Source organism: Phyllobates terribilis, unplaced genomic scaffold, assembly GCF_046119375.1.
Source record: "Phyllobates terribilis strain yellow unplaced genomic scaffold, ASM4611937v1 Scaffold_2__4_contigs__length_985480577, whole genome shotgun sequence".
NCBI classification, from domain to species: domain Eukaryota; kingdom Metazoa; phylum Chordata; class Amphibia; order Anura; family Dendrobatidae; genus Phyllobates; species Phyllobates terribilis.
Window position 1 is genome coordinate 333,796,404 of NW_027362762.1, and position 21,316 is coordinate 333,817,719.

Below are 21,316 nucleotides of genomic sequence, written 5' to 3' on the forward strand. Positions count from 1 at the left end.
GGGAGAGTAAAAGCTTGATGATTGGTTAAAATCACCCTACCAACCGTTTTAAGCTTTCAAATTACTAATCATGTTTATCTGTATCTTGACTGGAAAATAATTTGGGCTTTGTAGCAGTGTGCAGCACTGATCCTATTAGGCCATCTATACTAAAGCTTCACCAGATTTAAAACTAAAAAATTATTTTTAGCTGCATCTAGCCCGGAAAATAATTTTGGGGCTCCGAGATGCGCAAGACACATAAGTGCCTTCTTGCTGCACTACCTGCAGCATGACCCTCATATTGTCAGAATTCGAAGTAATCATGACTACTGGGTTGCCACACTCTTAGATCCCCCAAACTTTTCGATCAACCTTTTCATTTTAATAAAGACCAAAAAAATGGTCATTTTTGAAATTATAAGCATTAGCAGGTTGTTAGAAACTGAAATCAAACAGTTTTCAACTCAAAACTTTATTCTAGGTGATGTTACATTTTCACATAGGACCCCTTGTTCGAAAGGAGCTTCTGAACTCTCTCGTCCATTGAATTTGTCAGGTTTTGGATGGTTTCTGCTTCAATTGTTTTGCATGAGGACAGAATACCCTCCCAGAGCTGTTGCTTAGATGTGAACTGCCTCCCGCCATCATAGACACTCCTTTTAATGATGCTCCAAAGGTTCTGAATGGGGTAGAGGTCAGGAGAGCATGGGGGTCACACCATAAGTTTGTCATCTTTTATGCCCATATCAGCCAGAGATGCAGATGTTTTATGTGCAGCATGAGATGGTGCATTATCATGCAGAAAAATGATCTTGCTGTGAAATACACGGTTCTTCTTCTTGAACCATGGCAGGAAGTGCTGTTTGAGAAAATCCACATACATTATGGAGTTCATCTTTAGCGCCTTCAGGGATCCTAAAGGGGCCGACAATCTCTCTCCCCATGATTCCAGCCGAAAACATTACTCCACCTCCTCCTTGTTGGCGCTGTAGCCATGTTTGCGTGGGGTGTCCATCAACCAGCCATCCTCCACTCCATCCATCTGGACCATCGAGCGCTGCACGGCACTCATCCGTGAACAAAACAGTTTTGAAATCAGTCTTCATGTAATGTTTGGCCCACTGGAGCCGTTTCTGCTTGTGTGAAGTGGATAGAGGAGGTCGACAGGATGGCGTATGCACAGCTGCAAACCTCTGAAGGACCCTGCATCTTGCTGTTCGGGGGACGTTGGAGGCACAAGCAGCTTCAAAAACTTGTCTGCTGCTATGACAAGGCTTTTTTGCCGCTGCTCTTCCAACCTGACGTAATTGCCTGTAGGAAAGAGTCCTCAATTTGCCCTTATCAGCACGCACACGTGTGTACTGTGAATCAGCTACATACTTCTTGATTGCCAAGACACTTCATCCTGATCATCGCACAATGTTGATTGTAGTCATGCCTTGACCTAAACACTCCACAATTTGTTGCTTCTCAGCAGCCGACACATCCTTTTTCTTTCCCATTTTGGCAGAAAATGTAGGCTGCTGAATAATGTGAGAGAGCCTTCTTAAGTAGTCTTGCCTTTCATTGGACACACCTGCCAAACTAATTAGCACTGGTGTCTGCAATTGCTTACAGTGATATAAAGAGCCCTGACACACATCACCATCAATGAGTTTAACTGACAAACAAACAAATTCTTCCCTTATCACTCCTAAACACTTTTTGCATAATAATTTGGAACACAGTGTACATGTGCTTTTCCACAAAACACCAGTGGTTCACGTAGTGAATCTTACAGTTCTAACTTGCCAACCGTGGTCTGTATGGAGTTGTTCAATAAAGGGCCCAAAATTAAGATAACATAGATGGGAGAGGTCTCTATGAATAGGAATTCCTAAGTATTTGATACCCTGTGAGGGCCAGGCAAAGGGAAAGTTGGACTGGATGGAATCCTATATGGATTTGGGGAGGGAGACATCGAGGGCCTCAGACTTCGCTGCATTGATTTTAAAATTTGACCATGTAACAAAGTGTTCTATTTCAGCCATAACAGCATGGATGGATATATGTGATTGAGTGATATATACTAGGACATCATCAGCAAATAGAGAGCACTTGTACTCGGTGCCTCCCACCTCAATCCACCTAATATTGGGGTTATGGCGAATTGATGAGAGCAGGTGCTCCGTCACTAGGATGTATAAGAGAGGGGACAGAGAACATCCCTGCCTTGTCCCATTGGTGATTGTGAAAGGTAATGAAAATGTTCTGACGCGCCCCCTGGGCCTTGGGACACCCGGAGCCGGACCCTTTTTGGTGGATGCTGGTGGTTGTAGTCTCCGTGGCGGCAACCCGGTTCCGTGGCTCAGGGCGGTCAAACCAGTGGCGGAACTATTTATGTGGTTTTGATGTTTAAATGTCCGACTACGCCACCCGTGGATTGCGGTCAGAGTGAACCGCCGCTCCAGGGCAGACCGCTGAGGCTGGTGTTGTGGGTGCAGCAGAGCGTAGCATAACTCCCCACGGGAGGAGTATAGCCTCAGGGCAGTGTATGCGGAGGATGGGGGTGATGGTGCAGGGTAGCAGCAGTAATGACACGGAGTCAGTGATGCAGTCCAGGGCCTTTACTCACAGTTCTTATTATCCAGACCACGTCTGCAGGTAACGGATGCCCACGTCGTACTGTGCTCACCAGGTGAGGGGCTCAGACAACTCCCAGATAACTTTGGAGTGCTTCACAGGACCCCCTTTGTGTGTCCTTTGTCTGGCCTTTCTTACCAACCCTTCTGTCCGGCTGCCTCGGGCCTCCTCTTGGTAAACTTGGCGCCAGTTTCCCTGACCCTATGTGGTGCCTTCCTAGCGGGTGTAGCGAGGGGCTGCGCCACATAAAATGTCACAGCCTCCTGTTTCTAGCTGAGGGTCGTTTCCTGCCTCCACTAGTTTCGGGGACCGGTCTCCCCCTTTGGCCTGACCCCTCCACGCAGGTGGATTCTGGCGTGCGGTGGCGACTCGCCCGTACGCACCCCTGAGATCCCTTCGTTCCTCATTCCTGGAGCCTTCTCCGCTCCTCTTCCTTCCTTCTCCCTCTTCCAGGCCTGGGCCTCTGTTACTAGGCCCGCCTCCGGAGCAGAGCTCATGCAGAGCCCCTGCTCCCTGCCACTTCTGCTCAGACTTCTCTGCACTGAACTAAGATGGTGCCCACCTTTTATACTCCCTTCTCAATGCACCCAGGAACTGCTTCCTCCCTGCTCCTGCACTACAGGGTTCCCCTTCCTCAGTGTTCCCTCCCCCCACTCCAGCCAGGGACAGGGACTGTCGTGCCCATCTCAGGGGCATATTGGTCGCCCTGCCCCACGGCAATGTGGTGTAATGCATGCAGGTGTCGGGTCCTGATCCACACTACATCCTTACCTGAGAGTGAGATATCACACCTCTGGGTGAGGTGCAATACCTCTATAGCAACCGAGCCCTCAGGGTGCTACAGTTCCATTTATCTTCAGCCTAGGTGACGTATTGCGATACAGGGCCGTGATTTTGGCTATAAAAGGGTCCCCTAGACCCCTACCCTAAGCTTTTTAAGAGAATCATATATGGCGTGCCAGGAGACTCTATGGAATGCTTTCTCAGCATCCAACGAGAGTATCTAATTACAAATTTTTAACTGCATCTAGCCCAGGAAATACTTTGTGCCTAGTAGCAGGGTCTGCTAGTCAGCGGATTATCCCGGCTGTTAAGCAAGCTACACCACCTGTAGTTTGGACACTTCATTTTTTCAAAGGAAATGCTTCGGGACCACGGGATACTCAGTGAAGAGCATCAGGAGGCACCCCAAGGCATAGGGGCTGGGACTGGCAGTAGGATGCCTTGCGGTGGACAGCCAAGCTCGATCCTTATAAAAGCTTTTTAACTGCAGCAGCTTTAGTGTACGCTACTGGAGCTGGAATTACGCGGCTGCTGGCATGAGACTTGCCCTCCAATAGATCCTTGTAAATGGATTTAAAGTGTATTCATTCAAATTAGAGAGACAATTTAAATTAAAAAGCTTAGAGCTGCCTCCACCACAGGGGGGCTCGCTCGACCCACCAGCGGACAGGCACCAGTATTGGGAGAGGGGGGCTGGCCATCAGGGTTCTCCGCGGCTCTGGCACAAACCCGGCGACACGGAGGTGGCACGGGCAGGAGCGGACTGGCCGTGTCGGCTTCTCACTTTTTGGATTTTAGAAGGGCATGACATGCCTATATCTGTGTCTCCCCCTCCTTTTACTCCTCCACCTCTTTTATTTTCGCATGACTATATGTACTTGTTACTTTTCCATGTGTTAGTTATGTCTTCTGAGCAGTTTGTCAGCTTTTGGACACCTTTGAAGGTGTTTTCTATGTGTTTCTATGTGTTTTTGTTTGCCTGCCATTGGTTTTAACGGTGTTCAAAGGTGTTCGACGAACAGTTCGACGAACAGTTCGGCGAACACATGGGTGTTCGACGAACCGAACCGAACTCGAACACTACGGGGGTGGCTCAACACTACTTATCATGCCATTTGTCGGTCTATGAAAATGGACCATTAGAGAGAGAGGGATTATAATAATAATAATAATCATTTTTATAGCTCCAACATATTCCGCAGCACTTTACAAATTTTAGGGGGGACTTATACAAACAATACAGAATAAACATATCTCATATCAAAAGGAGTGAGGGCCCTGCTCGCAAGCTTACAGTCTATGAGGAAATGGGGAGGGGATTAGTGATGAGCGAGCGTGCTCGTTTTACCCTTTAAACGAGCATGCTTGGGTACTGTTTGTCAGACAATCCCTGCTTGTGGCACGGTTGTGTAACAGCCGTGACACATGCAGCCACAGCGACTGCAACTGAAATGCCGAGCATTCCAAAACTACTTGGCGAGAACTCGAGCGTGAACGTTTAAAGGGTTAAAAAAGCACGCTCGCTCATCACTAATAGGGATATAACTGTCGACTGAACGATCTGCCAAACCATCATATGGCCGGCAGTTATCTAAAATGTATCTGGACTAAAGTCTAAGATGCTCAAATTTAGAGATAGAACTTCCATAAAGGACATATTCAATGAGGCCTACAAGAGTTATAAAAAGATCCATGTCCTACTTGCTCATCTTTTTCTGCAATGCCTATTGATTTTAATGTAGGTAGTAATATTGTTGTAGAGGGAGGTCACTCATTTCACACCACCTCTATTACCCAGAGAGGTACTAACAAGGATTAAGTGCCCTAATAAAAATAATCCCATAAAAGGAATGCATCATCAGTAAATTAATTCAGGATTTTATGTTGAATGTGTTTAAGAAAATAAAAAGTTTTTTTTCCAATTTTCACACTGCTTAAAGTGATTAATATTAGTCTCATGCATCCTGTAACTTACCTAGAACTTTTGAGCAGTCTCATCATTTACACAGACAGGTCATCATTAACTAGTAATACCTACAGTATATACACATTGGATGACACCACTGTCATGTGATACACTGTGATGGTGCTTAACTAGTAACACTGTGATACACATTGGAGGACACCATATTTGTGATCAGGCAGTGAATCTGCAGTGTAATACAGTAAAGAGCTAAGAATATGAGAATCCAACAAATCTCATATACACAATGTAAATATCTCCTGATCTTGAATTGGTTTGTGGTGCAGCTTTTTAAATCCAAGAAATGTCATTTCTATGGGTATGTGCAGGGCCAGCTCCAGGTTTTCGTGGGCCACAGGCAAAAAAGTCTCAGTGTAATGCGCAGATAAGAAATATAAAAGGTATAGTACAATGCCAAAGATTTCACTTACTTCTTACATTGCATGAGTGATATCTATTGTAAATTCTACAATATCTCAGAAACCAGCGAATCATCTTAGCGTAAAGTACATGTCCTGGGGGGATTCAAAAGTTTTCGTTTTAGACGAGACAGTATAGTCCTCCATGTTGCATTATGTGCACCACATAGTCCTCCATACAGTATTATGGGCACCACATAGTCCTCCATACAGTATTATGGGCACCACATAGTCCTCCATAGATAAATACTTGAAGAGAGAAAATACGACCTTATCAACCCAAAACAATTATAAAAATTAACTTTTATTCATAAATAGTATAAAAAGTTTACTTCATAGTCAATATAAGGCACAATACAGAAATACAGAAAGACACATATCATGTAGAAAAAACCGTCTCACTGAAGGGACGATGTGGTCCACATATGAAAGGGGGCCTCGGCGCCACAGCAAAAGCATATATATCTAGTCCTTCATCTGTCATACCAATAAAGAGGACTATCAGATGGCCACAGTGTAATATCCATAATAATATCCATATAGTAGTGCATATCACAAGTAGTATCAAAGTACTTAAAAATACCTCATAGAGGACTCATAATCAATACTGTCAGAATGCCATATGCCAGCAGAGTCTATATCCACGTGGGGGTGCCTTGACATCACAGCTTGTGGCCCAGGTAATCCTCTTGATACAATGCAGTACTTGTTTCTTACCCTATTTTGTACCTATTTATCTTTATACTTGTCCGATATAGACTCTGCCAGTATAAATTCAATTAATTGAATCTTTTTAGCCGTCATATTTTGACCATAATTGTATCATTGTGGCTATTATTAGTGTCTCTTATGCAGCATTTGATATGATGAAAAGCACAGTTTAGCTGCTGGCATATGGCATTCTGACAGTATTGATTATGAGTCCTCTATGAGGTATTTTTAAGTACTTTGATACTACTTGTGATATGCACTACTATATGGATATTATTATGGATATTACACTGTGGCCATCTGATAGTCCTCTTTATTGGTATGACAGATGAAGGACTAGATATATATGCTTTTGCTGTGGCGCCGAGGCCCCCTTTCATATGTGGACCACATCGTCCCTTCAGTGAGACGGTTTTTTCTACATGATATGTGTCTTTCTGTATTTCTGTATTGTGCCTTATATTGACTATGAAGTAAACTTTTTATACTATTTATGAATAAAAGTTAATTTTTATAATTGTTTTGGGTTGATATGGTCGTATTTTCTCTCTTCAAGTATTTATCTATGTTTAAACGACCTAACCTAGATTTCCACCAGTAGGTGCTAGCTATTTAGCAAGATACAGTTATATGAAAAAGTTTGGGCACCCCTATTAATCTTAAGCTTATTGTTTTATAAAAATTGGTGTTTTTGCAACAGCTATTTCAGTTTGATATATGTAATAACTGTTGGACACAGTAATGTTTCTGCCTTGAAATTAGGTTTATTGTACTAACAGAAAATGTGCAATCTGCATTCAAACAAAATTTGACAGGTGCATAAGTATGGGCACCTCACCAGAAAAGTGACATTAATATTTAGTAGATCCTCCTTTTGCAAAAATAACAGCCTCTAGTCGCTTCTTGTAGCTTTTAATGAGTTCCTGGATCCTGGATGAAGGTATTTTTGACCATTCCTCTTTACAAAACAATTCCAGTTCAGTTAAGTTTGATGGTCGCCGAGCATGGACAGCCCTCTTCAAATGATCCCACAGATGTTCAATGATATTCAGGTCTGGGGACTGCGATGGCCATTCAAGGACATTGTAATTGTTCCTCTGCATGAATGCCTGAGTAGATTTGGAGCGGTGTTTTGGATCATTGTCTTGCTGAAAGATCCATCCCCTGCGTAACTTCAACTTTGTCACTGATTCTTGAACATTATTGTCAAGAATCTGCTGATACTGAGTGGAATCCATGCGTCCCTCAACTTTAACAAGATTCCCGGTGCCGGCATTGGCCACACAGCCCCAAAGCATGATGGAACCTCCATCAAATTTTACTGTGGGTAGCAAGTGTTTTTCTTGGAATGCTGTGTTTTTTTTGCCTCCATGCATAATGCCTTTTTGTATGACCAAACAACTCAATCTTGGTTTCATCAGTCCACAGGACCTTCTTCCAAAAAGAAATTGGCTTCTCTAAATGTGCTTTTGCATGCCTCAGCCGACTGTTTGTGACGTGCTTTCAGAAACGGCTTCTTTCACATCACTCTCCCATAGAGCTTCTCCTTGTGCAAAGTGTGTTGTATAGTTGACCGATGCACAGTGACACCATCTGCAGCAAGTTGATGCTACAGCTCTCTGGAGGTGGTCTGAGGATTGTCCTTGACTGATCTCACCATTCTTCTTCTCTGCCTTTCTGATGTTTTTCTTGGCCTGCCACTTCTGGCCTTAACAAGAACTGTAACTGTGTTCTTCCATTTCCTTACTATGTTCCTCACAGTGGAAACTGACAGGTTAAATCTCTGAGACAGCTTTTTGTATCCTTCCCCTGAACAACTATGTTGAATAATCTTTGTTTTCAGATCATTTGACAGTTGTTTTGAGGAGCCCATGATGCCACTCTTCAGAGGAGAGTCAAACAGGAGAACAACTTGCAAGTGGCCACTTTAAGTAGCTTTTCTCATGATTGCATACACCTGGCTATGAAGTTCAAAGCTCAATGAGGTTACAAAACCAAAAAAAGTGCTTTAGTAAGTCAGTAAAAAGTAGGTAGGAGTATTTAAAACAAGAAAATGATAAGGGTGCCCATACTTATGCACCTGTCAAATTTTGTTTGAATGCAGATTGCACATTTTCTGTTAGTACAATAAACCTCATTTTAAGGCAGAAACATTACTGTGTCCAACAGTTATTGCATGTATCAAACTGAAATAGCTGTTGCAAAAACACCAATTTTTATAAAACATTAAGCTTAAGATTAATAGGGGTGCCCAAACTTTTTCATATAACTGTATATACTATCTTTATTATGCACCAATTGAGAAACTTATATTGGATAGTCCTCCATAGAGTATTATGGGCCCCATATAGTGCTACGTACGATATAGTGGCCCCATATAATGCTCTCTACAGTATAATGGCCCCATATATTGCTACACACAGTATATAATGACCCCAAATAATGTTCCATACAAAAAAATATATAATCAAATACTCACCTCTCCTCATTCCCCACTGCTCCATTCTCCTCAGTGTCTTCTGACTCTTTGCACTGCTCAGCACAGAGGGTACGCTGTAGTGGCTTCATTGCACCCTCGGCCCTGAGACATCACAGAGTCAGACGATGCTGAAGAGACCAGAGCAGCGGGGAGTGTGGAGAGATGAGTATTTGAGGGGGAGTCTGGTGGCAGCGCTGGTACCACAGCCTGACTCACAGCCCCCATTGCGTGCCGGTGTCCCTGATGGAGAGTAGGCATTCCCATTCATCCCGGGCCCTGGCACTTGCCCAGGCATGCCAGGTGGTGACGCCGGACCTTGGTATGTGCACAAGTTTAGTATTAAGATTTTTCTGCCGTAAAAAACAGTGTTTGTAGTAAAAATGCTGTGTAAAATACCCACGTTTTGCTGTATTTTTACTTGGGTATTTTTTACATTCATTTGAAAGGGTAAAAATGCTGCAAAAATGCAGAAAAAGTGACATGGTGCAGATTTTAAAAATCAAATTGAAGGTTCATATCTGTAAGTTAAAAATATACAACATGTGTATGAGATTTAGCAAAATCTCAATCACTTTGCTGGTAGTTTAAAATACTGTGCGTTTTCTAAAGCAAAAACGCACTGAAAAAATGCAGCAAAAACACTGCAAAAGTTTAATGTGTGAATTAACCCTATTTGTGTATTCTGCAAGTATTTCACCCTTTCAAAGGGTGAAATGGAAGACAGTCTTCCTAATAATGGAAGACTGACTGTTGCCACAATGACCTATAAGTATCCTGCAATAGCATGACAAGTGCACTGATTGTGTGACAGAGGGAATCCTTTTTTCTGTGTAACCTCTTAGATTCTGAAATTAGTATTGACTGAGGCATCTAAGGAGTTAAATGGCAGAACTACAGTTATTACTGACTGATCGTGAATGTTGGAGCATGGTGTCAGCTGTACAATACAGCCAGAATCCCTAAATCATGGTGTTAAGGGGTTATAGTAAATACCACAAGGATGTACAGATATAGTTCTGATGTTTGGGGAAGTCTCCTTTACCTTATTGCTGCTACAAATAATTTTTGTAAATTAAAATCTCATTAATAAACAAGTCATTTCAAAGTTACTATGTTCACATCACAATAGTTTCAGTTCTAATTGGAGCCATGACATGTATGATGGATTAATTTAAATGCAAACCAACTAATCCTAATGGATATTATTAATCTATAATGGGGTCCATGAAGTTTCCATCGGATTTGATGTCATGAATAATGCAGCAGTCTACACTATTCTTGGCCTCAAAAACACAGTTATGAAATGTATCAGCAGAACAAAGCCTTAATTATATAGCATCAACTGAATGGATTATTACAAAACAAGCAGCGCTATAAAATTTCACATTAAACTGGGAAGACAACATTTTATTATAGACCAAAAATTTATTTTAAGTGACTGCTATCATGAAATCCACTGCAGCAGATTATCTTCATACAAATAGCCTTTTCATAGTTAAGAAAAACGTATATTTTAAGAAATGCGCAATAATCATTGAGGTAATGCTGTTTGTGAAAACATTTTCAAATTACAATGACCTAATCAATATATGGAAACTCTGCAGACTGCTATTTATTTTGACTTTGTGCAAACTAAGCAATATACTTCTTTCTATTGCTTTTAAATGAATGACAGTCATTGAACATAAAATGTTTTTCAGTCCTCTTAGGAGGCTAAAACACATGCACATAAAGCAAATGACAAGAAGCAATACCAACAATTTTCAATAGTTGTCAAGTTGACTAAGCTCGGCTTATTGCAGCCTCAGGTAGGTAATTCTCAGTGAAAGTAATGTTTCACTAAAGCTATTGTTTTGATTTTACAGTTCGTTAAATGAATTCAATTTTTGTTATATTTCTTATTACACTATTCATATCTGTGCCAGCTTCACTTTCCATTTCCTTCACTAAACTGCTCATAATAAAATATAAATTATTTACTTAATCCACTTGATAGGAGTCACGTTATTGATATTTACTTTCTTCTTCAGTATTTTTCCTTTGATTTTAATTCAGAACTGTTCATTTATAGCACTGGAACCAAACCAGTGGCAAAGAAGCCATATTTTACTTGTAGCACACTGCTGATAGGATCCCTGAGTTATGAACTTATGCATTGGTAACCATATCACTTTTACACTGAGAGACATATCCCTAATCACTAAACATTGCATCACAAGTTGCGCAATATAATATTTATTATCCTTGACTCTTTCCATTTAAAGTGCTGTTCAGTCTAAAATGACATGTCTGTAGTCACATAGTGCAAGCACTGTAAGGATTCTCCAGTGTCAGCACTGGGAATGGTGGTTACGTGATTGCAATTATGCAATATGCATACTCCTGGCCAGAATCCGACAAGATTGTTTTAATGCAAGTGTGTTGCATGAGTACGGAAACAGGACACATACAATAAAAATAGTTTTAATCCTCTTAATATATTGCAATAATCATATTATATAGCACTGTGTACTTACAATTGCTCATTTTGCTCTTTTACCCAGTTAATACTTCTGTTTTTCATTAGGTCTATCACATCACATGATTCAAAACTGACTAGCTGAATCCTTCTAAGCTCTATGTAGTAACAGGAAGTCAATTTTCTCTGTATGACTCATGAGTCACTGCAAAAGTACCTGGAAGGGGGAGGAGAGAGCATCTGGGTCAGGAGTTGAAGAGGGGAGTGATTTTTGCAGGGAAAATAAACTTTCTACATAGAGCAGAGAAAAGAGAAGAATTATCTGGGTAAAAAGGCAAAATGAGAAATTGGAAGTACACAGTGCTATATAATATGATGACTGCAATTTAATAAGAGGATAATAACTTTGAAGGAAGTGCTTCTTTAAAACTGGAATTAAAGTGTGAACAAACTTCTTTACTTTTGCCAAGTTCTGAGTAAAGAGAAAAAAAGTAAATGCCCCTTTAGTTTGCCGATGTGATGACTGTCACAATTTTTACTAGATATTTATATGCAATTATATGCCCTTTAATATTTTTTAGGCTTAATATGGCAATCCTCCCGTGATGGCGCTCACAAAGTACAAAAGCTTGGGGACCTCTAATATAGTATAATATAAAAATAAGAATGTAACAATATTTTCAAAGAATCCAGTAGCAAATTTAGGCAATTTTTATTTGTGTTGTGATTACCTGAGTCTTTTCAATTAAATTAACTTATTTATTAAATCACATGAGCAATTATAGTGGGTGTGTGAACATAGTGAATCCTGCATTGAGCAGGGGGTTGGACACTATGACCCTGGGGGTCGCTTCCAACTCTAACATTCCATGATTCTATAATAAAAATTAAAGAAAATTACTCTGTATAAGATTTAAGAAAAAAAAACTGCTGCTTTCCTTGTCTCTGCATTGAATCTGAGTTCTATTCAAGTGAAACAGCTGGGATGCAATAGTGTACACAGACCATGCAAAAGAGTGTCACAGATTCAGAAAGGGCACAACCTCATTTCTAACCTAATTAAATCTAATTTAACAATCATTAAAAAATGCTTCATGCAAATATGTAGTCGTAACAATCAAGAGCTTTTCTTAGTAAGCAGAGAGAAAATATTTAATCCAGCTGATGCTATATGATACATGTTGTAAGCAATGATATAGACTTCATATTTTTCAAATATAACAGATCAAAATCCATGATTATTATAAGAAATGAGCATTCTTTCTCTCAGAAAATGTACATTCACAGATTGGATACTTACAGCTTGAGAATATGAGTGGGCACGAATGTTCATCCATGGGAAAGTTGTGCAGTTGTAGTTGACATTCAGCATTGATGGTGAGTCTAGAAAAAGATTATGTATCACTCTACTAATTTAATAATAAATAATACAAAGCTTTCTTACCATCCATTTATGTGAATAACACAAGGAAAAACATATTTACTCCCCTTAAATAGTTATGGGTAAAATAAACAAAAAAAATCTTCTAAAGGAATGTACATTGATATCACATGAAATGTACTGCGTGATTAGAAATTTGAGAAATTGGATTTATACTATTGCACATATGATTCAGAAATCAAAAAATTATATTCATATTTTTATTACATTAGATAAGTTGGTCATAAGTCATAACAGCAGACCATACTTTTGATGCCCAGTGAGAATTTCACTGGCTTCTCTCTCAAAAGTAGGACTTGTTTACTACTTTATTTAATAGGATATAAACCTTATTCTGTTATGTTTCTATTTCTGTGGATAATACTGCACCACTAATTGGCCTCTATGGTAATCATCCAACAACACTAACAAGTCCCAATGTGGTTGGGATTTGTCATAGCCAAAATATCGAATGTAAATTTATTATATAATACAAATTCAACTTCAGGGATGTTGTATACTCAACTCAAGAAAACTAACTATATGATTGTATGCTTGTATAACAATTAGTTTAATAACAATTTACCAAAATACCTATGTCATAAAGAAAGAATTAAAATCCTTATACATCTCCAGAGAAGGGAGAAAAGAAGCATGTACTCAAACCAGTCACCTTCACATAACCCCGTCTTAGTAGCTGACCCCCTCCTTTAAAAACAGGTAATTAAGAAAAGTCCTAATGGCTAAAGCTTCCGTCTCACATAGCGAGATCGCTAGCGAGATCGCTGCTGAGTCACGGTTTTGGTGACGCAACAGCAACCTCACCAGCGATGTCGCTATGTGTGACACTTTGCAGCGATCAGGCCCCTGCTGTGAGGTCGCTGATCACTGCAGAATGTCCTGGACCATTTTTTGGTCTTTGCCCTCCCGCTGTTCAGCACACATCGCTGTGTGTGACCAGCGGGACCAGCGATCAGGCTGGTAACCATGATAAACAGCGGGTTACTAGGGGCACACGCGCACTTAGTAACCCTCTGTTTATCATGGTTACCACTCTGCTACGGTGAGCGGTAACCTCCCGCTCACCTTAGCAGAGTGGTAACCATGATAAACAGCAGGTTCCTAGGTGCGCGTGTGCCCCTAGTAACTCGCTATTTATCATGGTTACCAGCCTGCTCCTGCTTCAGCAGGCTGGTAACCAGGAGCAGGACATCGTGGAAAGATTCTTTCCACGATGTCGCTGCTCCCCTGATCGCTGGTGAGCCTGCCTGTTTGACAGCTCACCAGCGATCACATAGCGACGCAGCAACGATCCCTGACAGGTCGTATAGTTGTCGGGATCGCTGTAGCGTCACTAAGTGTGACAGGGCCTTTACAGATGTGAGGCCAATCAGCTTCAATGCTCAGGAGTGAAGTGAAGGGCAGATTTACGACCGATAGATAACAGTTTAGAAGAAGACTTAAAATCCTTTGTCTGCTTCATAGAAATTCTGAAGTGAGGTTTTTATGATTTGCATTGACATAATAGATAAGGAAGTCATATTTTCGAAAATGTGATGAAATGGCGATTGCAAAGCATGGTTTCACGACACTGGTCAATGGCCGATGTGCTGCCAACTGGATATCTTCCAGATAGATGATAAAATCTATGCCATGTCTCCTATCTATGAACAGATAAAATCAAGATAAAAAATATGACAATGATGCCTCCTGCTGGAGACCTTCAGGGGTATAGATATTGCAAAAGTTGAGAATCTCAAAATTTCTTAAGACTAAGACACTTCCTATAGTTCCTTGAAGTCCATCCCTGTTATGATTCACCAGAGGGGAGGTATGTGAGTGTAACTTGTGATGATAAAAAGCCAATGACAATTTTCATCCATGTTCAATGCTGGAAGATACATAGCTGTTCCCATGTTTCACGTTTCACTAGGAGTGCTTCCGTCTATAAATCAGAAGCCATTGCAGTGACATCAAGTTTAGTAATTTTCTTTTGTTTATACTTTTATTTTATATAATTTTATATGCTGAATTGTTTTGTCCTCTTTGTAAAATCTTTTGTATATTTTTATAAACACTGCCTATCTTTCTGGATTAAATAAAAAATGTAATAGTTCAGTTCCTCTTGCTATGTAAACAGCACCCCGAAGCCATACGCTACCTGTAACGGGTGTCCAATCAGCCTGTAAAATGATTGGTGGTGGCTGCTAATAATCTTTCTTGGGTATTGTGGAATTGGCAGCGACTGTACTGAGGTACATATATATTCCATGCATTGGAATCTGTTGTATTTATATAATCCGCTCACTGTGAGTTCCCCCAATAAGTGGCCTAGTAGTGTAAACATACAGTGAGTATGGAAAGTATTCAGACACCTTTACATTTTTCACTCTTTGTTTCATTGCATCCATTTGGTAAATTCTAAAAACTTCTTTTTTTTTCTCATTAAAGTACACTCTGAACCCATCTTGACTGAAAAAACAGAAGTGTAGAAATTTTTGCTAATTTATTAGAAAAGAAAAACTGAAATATCACATGGTCATAAGTATTCAGACCCTTTGCTTAGTATTGAGTAGACGCACCCTTTTGAGCTAGTATAGCCATAAGTCTTCTTGGGAATGATGCAACAAGTTTTTCACACCTGGATTTGGGGATCCTCTGCCATACTTCCTTGCAGATTCTCTCCAGCTCCATCAGGTTGGATGGTGAACGTTGGTGGACAGCCATTTTCTGGTCTCTCCAGAGATGCTCAATTGGGTTTAGGTCAGGGCTTTGGCTGAGCCAGTCAAGAATGGTCACAGAGTTGTTCTGAAGCCATTCCTTTGTTATTTTAGCTGTGTGCTTAGGGTCATTGTCTTGTTGGAAGGTGAACCTTTGGCCAAGTTTGAGGTTCAGAGCACTCTGGAAGAGGTTTCATCCAGGGTATCTCTGTACTTGGCTGCATTCATGTTTCCTTCAATTGCAACCAGTCATCCTGTCCCTGCAGCTGAAAAACACCCCCATAGCATGATGCTGCCACCACCATGTTTCACTGTTGGGATTGTATTGGGCAGATGATGAGTAGTGCTTGGTTTTCTTCACACATACCATTTAGAATTATCACCAAAAAGTTCTATTTTCATCTCATCAGACCAGAGAATCTTATTTCTCATAGTCTGGGAGTCCTTCATTTGCTTTTGAGCAAGCTCTATGCGGGCTTTCATATGTCTTGCACTGAGAAGTGGCTTCCGTTGGGCCACTCTGCCATAAAGGCCTGACTGGTGGAGGGCTGCAGTGATAGTTGACTTTGTGGAACTTTCTCCCATCTCCCTACTGCATCTCTGGAGCTCTGCCACAGTAATCTTGTGGTTCTTCTTTACCTCTCTCACCAAGGCTCATCTCCCACGACTGCTCAGTTTGGCTGGATGGCCAGGTCTAGGAAGACTTCTGGTGGTCCCAAACATCTTCCATTTAAGGATTATGGAGGCCACTGTGCTCTTAGGAACCTTGAATAATGCAAAAATTCTTTTGTAACCTTGGCCAGATCTGTGCCTTGCCACAATTTTGTCTCTGAGCTCCTTAGGCAGTTCCTTTGAGCTCATGATTCTCATTTGGTCTGACATGCACTGTGAGCTGTGAGGTCTTATATAGACAGGTGTGTGCCTTTCCAAATGAAGTACAATCAGTAGTGTTGAGCATTCCGATACTGAAATATCGGGTATCAACAGATATTCGCGGTATCGGAGTTCCGATACTGAGTTCCGATACTTTTAGAATATCGAATACCGGAATCAGAAGTTCCCATAATGCCTGCGCTCTGCAGTGTCTCTGAAGGATGACAAGCTGGATGGCAGCGCTCAGCTGCGATCCAGCCTGTCATCAGAATGCCATCCCAGCGTGAGAGAATTCTCCTGCGCTCACAGCAAGCGCAGGAGAATTTTCCCATGCTGTCAGTGATGTGCATGAGGTGAGCCAAGTTCATTGGGCATGACTAGTGTTGAGCCACCCCCATAGTGTTCGGGTTTGGTTCGGTTCGTCGAACACCGGGATGTTCGTGGAACTGTTCGTCGAACACCTTAGAACACTGTCGAACACCGTCGAACACCGTTAAAACCAATGGCAGGCAAATAAAAACACATAGAAAACACCTTCAAAGGTGTCCAAAAGCTGACAAACTGCTCAGAAGACACTCTCTTTAAAAAAGCCGGCCGGCAATTCAGCATCGGTACCCGACAATTTAGAACAGAAAGAATAGAGCATCACACATAGATTAGATAGATAGAAACATGTCAGTTACATATTTAAGAAGTATAGTGACAGTGTTGGTTACTGTACTTGTCATTTAGTGTTAAAGGATTTATTAAAAAAAATAATAGTGTTTTCATGCACCGTCTCTTTAAAAAAGCCGGCCTGAAATTCAGCATCAGTACCCGACAATTTAGAACAGAAAGAATAGAGCATCACACATAGATTAGATACATAGAAACATGTCAGTCACATATATAAGTAGTACAGTGATAGTGTTGTTACTGTACTTGTCATTTAGTGTTAAAATAAAGGATTTATTAAAAAAAAAAATTGGGGTGGGGTTCCCCGTAATTTTAGTCTCTAGCGGAGGTTAAGCAGATGGCTGGGGCAGATGTTTGAAGCCTGGGAAGGGGGTAATACCCACGGAGCTTCCCAGGCTACTAATATAAGCCCCCAGCTGAATGCCTAGCCTTTACTAGCTATTAACCCTAGAACGCGCAACCATAGAAATCTACACTTTCACATACCTGGGGCCTTTTAGGCCTGTGTGCAAATAACATGGAGTAACTCAAATAGAAATACTTTTCAAAGTTTATTTGTGAATATTTCAAAACATTATAATTATGTGCATAAAACAAAAAAAAGTAATTACACCGGCTTCAAAGGCCCACTATATGCATTCTATATAATTCTTTTTATATATATATATATATATATATATATATATATATAACCATTTTTTTGTCTAAAAGTTTTTTATATAAAAGATGTAGTAAACATGGTGCAGGAATATTTCTTTTCAAAAACTTTCCTTTTCAACTTTACTGATTACCCCAACAATTTTCACATATTTTTTCAGAAGAATGTTCCTTGCAGACATTTTGTCCACAAGTAGTACAGAAATGCTCAGATTTCCTTGCCTTCTTTGCTGGACACATATAACAGTGCTTTCTTTTTTTTTCTCTTGGCTCTGGATGTTCCTGAAAATGTATACCACATTGGATCATACCTTCTGTAATTTGCCTTGGCAAGCATTTTGTGTTGCTTCGCTCCATCATGGTAGGCATCAAAAGTTCATAGCAAAGTTCCATCAAGAATAGATGTCTCTTGTCCTTCCTGTTGGCATGGAATTCTGGATGAGTTTCACTATAAACAATATAGCTATTGAGGGCTGACACATCAAGGATATTATAAAAAATGACTACAGGCCAACGTTTTGTCTGCCTCTTGCAGGAATACTCTCCAATCATTTCATCCATCTTGTCCACACCTCCTTTTGTTTTATTATAATGCAGTATGATTTCAGGTTTCTGTTTCCTGTCATCGGTGTCAATACTTCCATCATGATGCATTGTACTCAGTAATATCACAGATTTTTCTTTCTTTGCTTTATAAGATACCATTGTCGCTTGATTGCAGAAACCAAAGACACTGTCATAAAGTGGTCGCTTGGGATTGTGCTTCATGATTGGAGGAATTTCGCGGCGGTTTGGCCTCATGGTACCAACAAGTGTGATTTTTTTCTGAAGCAAAAATTTGCCCAGTTCCAGATTGGTAAAGTAGTTGTCCATTGTTATATTTTTTCCAGAATTGAAAATTGGTACTGCAAGTTTTTTTACTATGTCAGAACATAGGTCTTTCTGGACAGGAGTATCAGCTTCTTTGCCACAGTAAATCAGACCATTCATGCCATAATAGCTTGTAGAATCACAAATCCAGAAAATTTTTATGCCATACTTGGCAGGTTTACTGGGCATATACTGAATGAATTTGCAACGTCCCCTGAGGGCAAGAAGTTGCTGATCCACTGTCACATTGTCATTAGAATGGTTAAGCTTTGTACAGTTTTTGATGAAAAGATTCCAGATGTAGCTAATAGGGGCTAATTTATCTGTTTCCAACATCACAGGACGAGTTCTCTTATCATCAAAACGAAGGCTTCTCCGAATATTCTCAAATCTATTGACTGACATTGTAGCTTTGTAGTGTGGATCTGAAAAAGGGTTCAGAAATAATTCTCTGATTGGAGCATCGTGCGATTTTGTACACCCTACCAGAAGAGTAAGGGCAATATAACCATATAGTTCCTCTTTTCTTATATTTTTCTATGTTTTTTTTCTTCCTGAAGCGATATGTTTTCCTTCTAAGTAACAGTACAGACAAAAAGACTGAGGATCACATGTAAACCAAGTACAGGCCTAAAAGGCCCCAGGTATGTGAATATGGGATAGTCCCAAAAAAGAGTTGTTTTACCGAAATGCCTATAACATAAAAATATATGAACAACTGGAAATCAATAACAACTATAGGCCTGAGTAATACCTACATTTTCAAAATTCTAACTAAAGTAATCTTGCAGAAAATAGAAAACAAGTAACCTAGCAGGCCTGCGAGGCCCCAGGTATGCGTTCTAGGGTTAAAATGGGGGATCCCCAAAAAAATGACGTGGGGTCCCCCCTATTTTAATAGCTAGCAAAGGCTAGGCAGACAGCTGGGGGCTGATATTAATAGCCCAGGAAGGGTGCCATGAATATTGGCCCCCTCCCAGGCTAGAAACACCAGCCGTCAGACACCCCAGAAATGGCGCATCCATAGGATGTGCCAATTCTGGCACTTAGCCTCGCTCTTCCCACTGCCCTGTAGCGGTGGCAGTGGGGTAATAGGGCTGGGGCTGATGTCAGCTTATAATGCCAGCTGACATCAAGCCCAGGTTAGTAATGGAGAGGCGTCTATAAGACACCCCCATTACTAACCCCATAGTCAAAGTTAAAAAAAAAACACAACACCCAGAATAAAGACCTTTAATTGAAATAAACACACAATTCTTTATTGTTCTAAATTAAACCATACTTACCATCACGCCCATTCCAGCTGAAGCCAACGATCTCCTGCAATAAAAATAAAATAATAAACCAACATCATCCTTACCTTTCCATGGTTCCCAGGACGGCTCTAGCTCTTCTACATTGACTTGACAGGCTGGATCGCAGCCGAAAGCTGCCATCCAGCTTGCCATGCTGCAGACACTGAGAAGCGCAGGCATGCTTGGGCTCCTCAGTGTCTGGCTGTGACGGCATCCAGATAAGCCGAGATCATGTCCAATGAACTCAGCTCACCTCATGCATGTCAGTGACAGCGTGAGAGAATTCTCCGGCGCTCAAGGCAAGGAGGTAAGGATGAGGTTGCTTTATTATTTTACTTTTATTGCAGAAGACATTGGCTTCAGCTGGAATGGGCGTGATGGTAAGTATAGTTTAATTTAGAACATTAAAAATTGTGTGTTTATTTTAATTAAAGGACTTTATTCTGGGTGTTTTTTTTTAACTTTGACTATGGGGTTAGTAATGGGGGTGTCTTATAGACGCCTGTAACGGGTCTGGGAGGCGGAACCTCTGAGCTACTATACAAGGGGGCGGCCCTTGTAAGGGAGCGGGTGGCAGTCTCTGGATGAACGGACAGGGAGATACGGCAAATGATCAGGGCAGTCTCTGGGTAAAGGGTAGGTACGACCTGTGATGGCAGAGCCTCCGGGTAGGCTAGCAGGCAGATGGTAGATGTGTGCTCCCAGGTGAGCAAGCGAGAGTCTCTGGAATAACAGGTGGTCACGGCACGTGACGGCGGAACCTCCGGGCTGGCAAGCAGGCAGGTAACGGAGAAGCGCTCCCAGGTGAGCGGGCAAGAGTCTCTGAAGTAGCTGATGGTCACAGCACGTGACAACGGAGCCTCCGGGCTGGCAAGCAGGCAGGTAACGGAGAAGCGCTCCCAGGTGAGCGGACAAGAGTCTGAAGTAGCTGATGGTCACAGCACGTGACAACGGAGCCTCCAGGCTGGCAAGCAGGCAGGTAACGGAGAAGCGCTCCCAGGTGAGTGGACAAGAGTCTGAAGTAGCTGATGGTCACAGCACGTGACAACGGAGCCTCCGGGCTGGCAAGCAGGCAGGTAACGGAGAAGCGCTCCCAGGTGAGCGGGCAAGCTGGTCCATAGACAGACTGACCGGAGTTGTAAGGCAGACCGTCGGACCTCAGGAAAGTAGGCAGGTAGCTGATGTGCGCTCCCAGGTGAGCGGGCAGGCTGGTCCTTTAGACAGACTGACAGGAGTAGTAAGGCAGACCGTCGGACCTCAGACTGGCAGACAGGTAACAAGTATTCAGGCAGGAATCAGGCAGGTAACTGGCAGGAAACTGGCAGGTAACTGGCAGGTAACTGGCAGGTAACTGGCAACGGGACCTGAGGGCTGAAGCACAGGTGAGAC

General features: G+C 41.5%; 1 protein-coding gene across 3 annotated transcripts in view; it reads right to left on the reverse strand.

Moving 5' to 3' along the window:
- The window catches only part of GABRG3 (gamma-aminobutyric acid type A receptor subunit gamma3), a 1,111,975-nt gene that overhangs the window by 434,217 nt on the left and 656,442 nt on the right, over nt 1-21,316 (reverse strand). For all 3 annotated transcript variants that reach the window (XM_073664536.1, XM_073664535.1, XM_073664537.1), the window contains one exon: nt 12,718-12,800. In XM_073664536.1, coding sequence (XP_073520637.1) covers nt 12,718-12,800 — 83 coding nt within the window. The remainder of the gene's footprint in view (nt 1-12,717; nt 12,801-21,316) is intronic.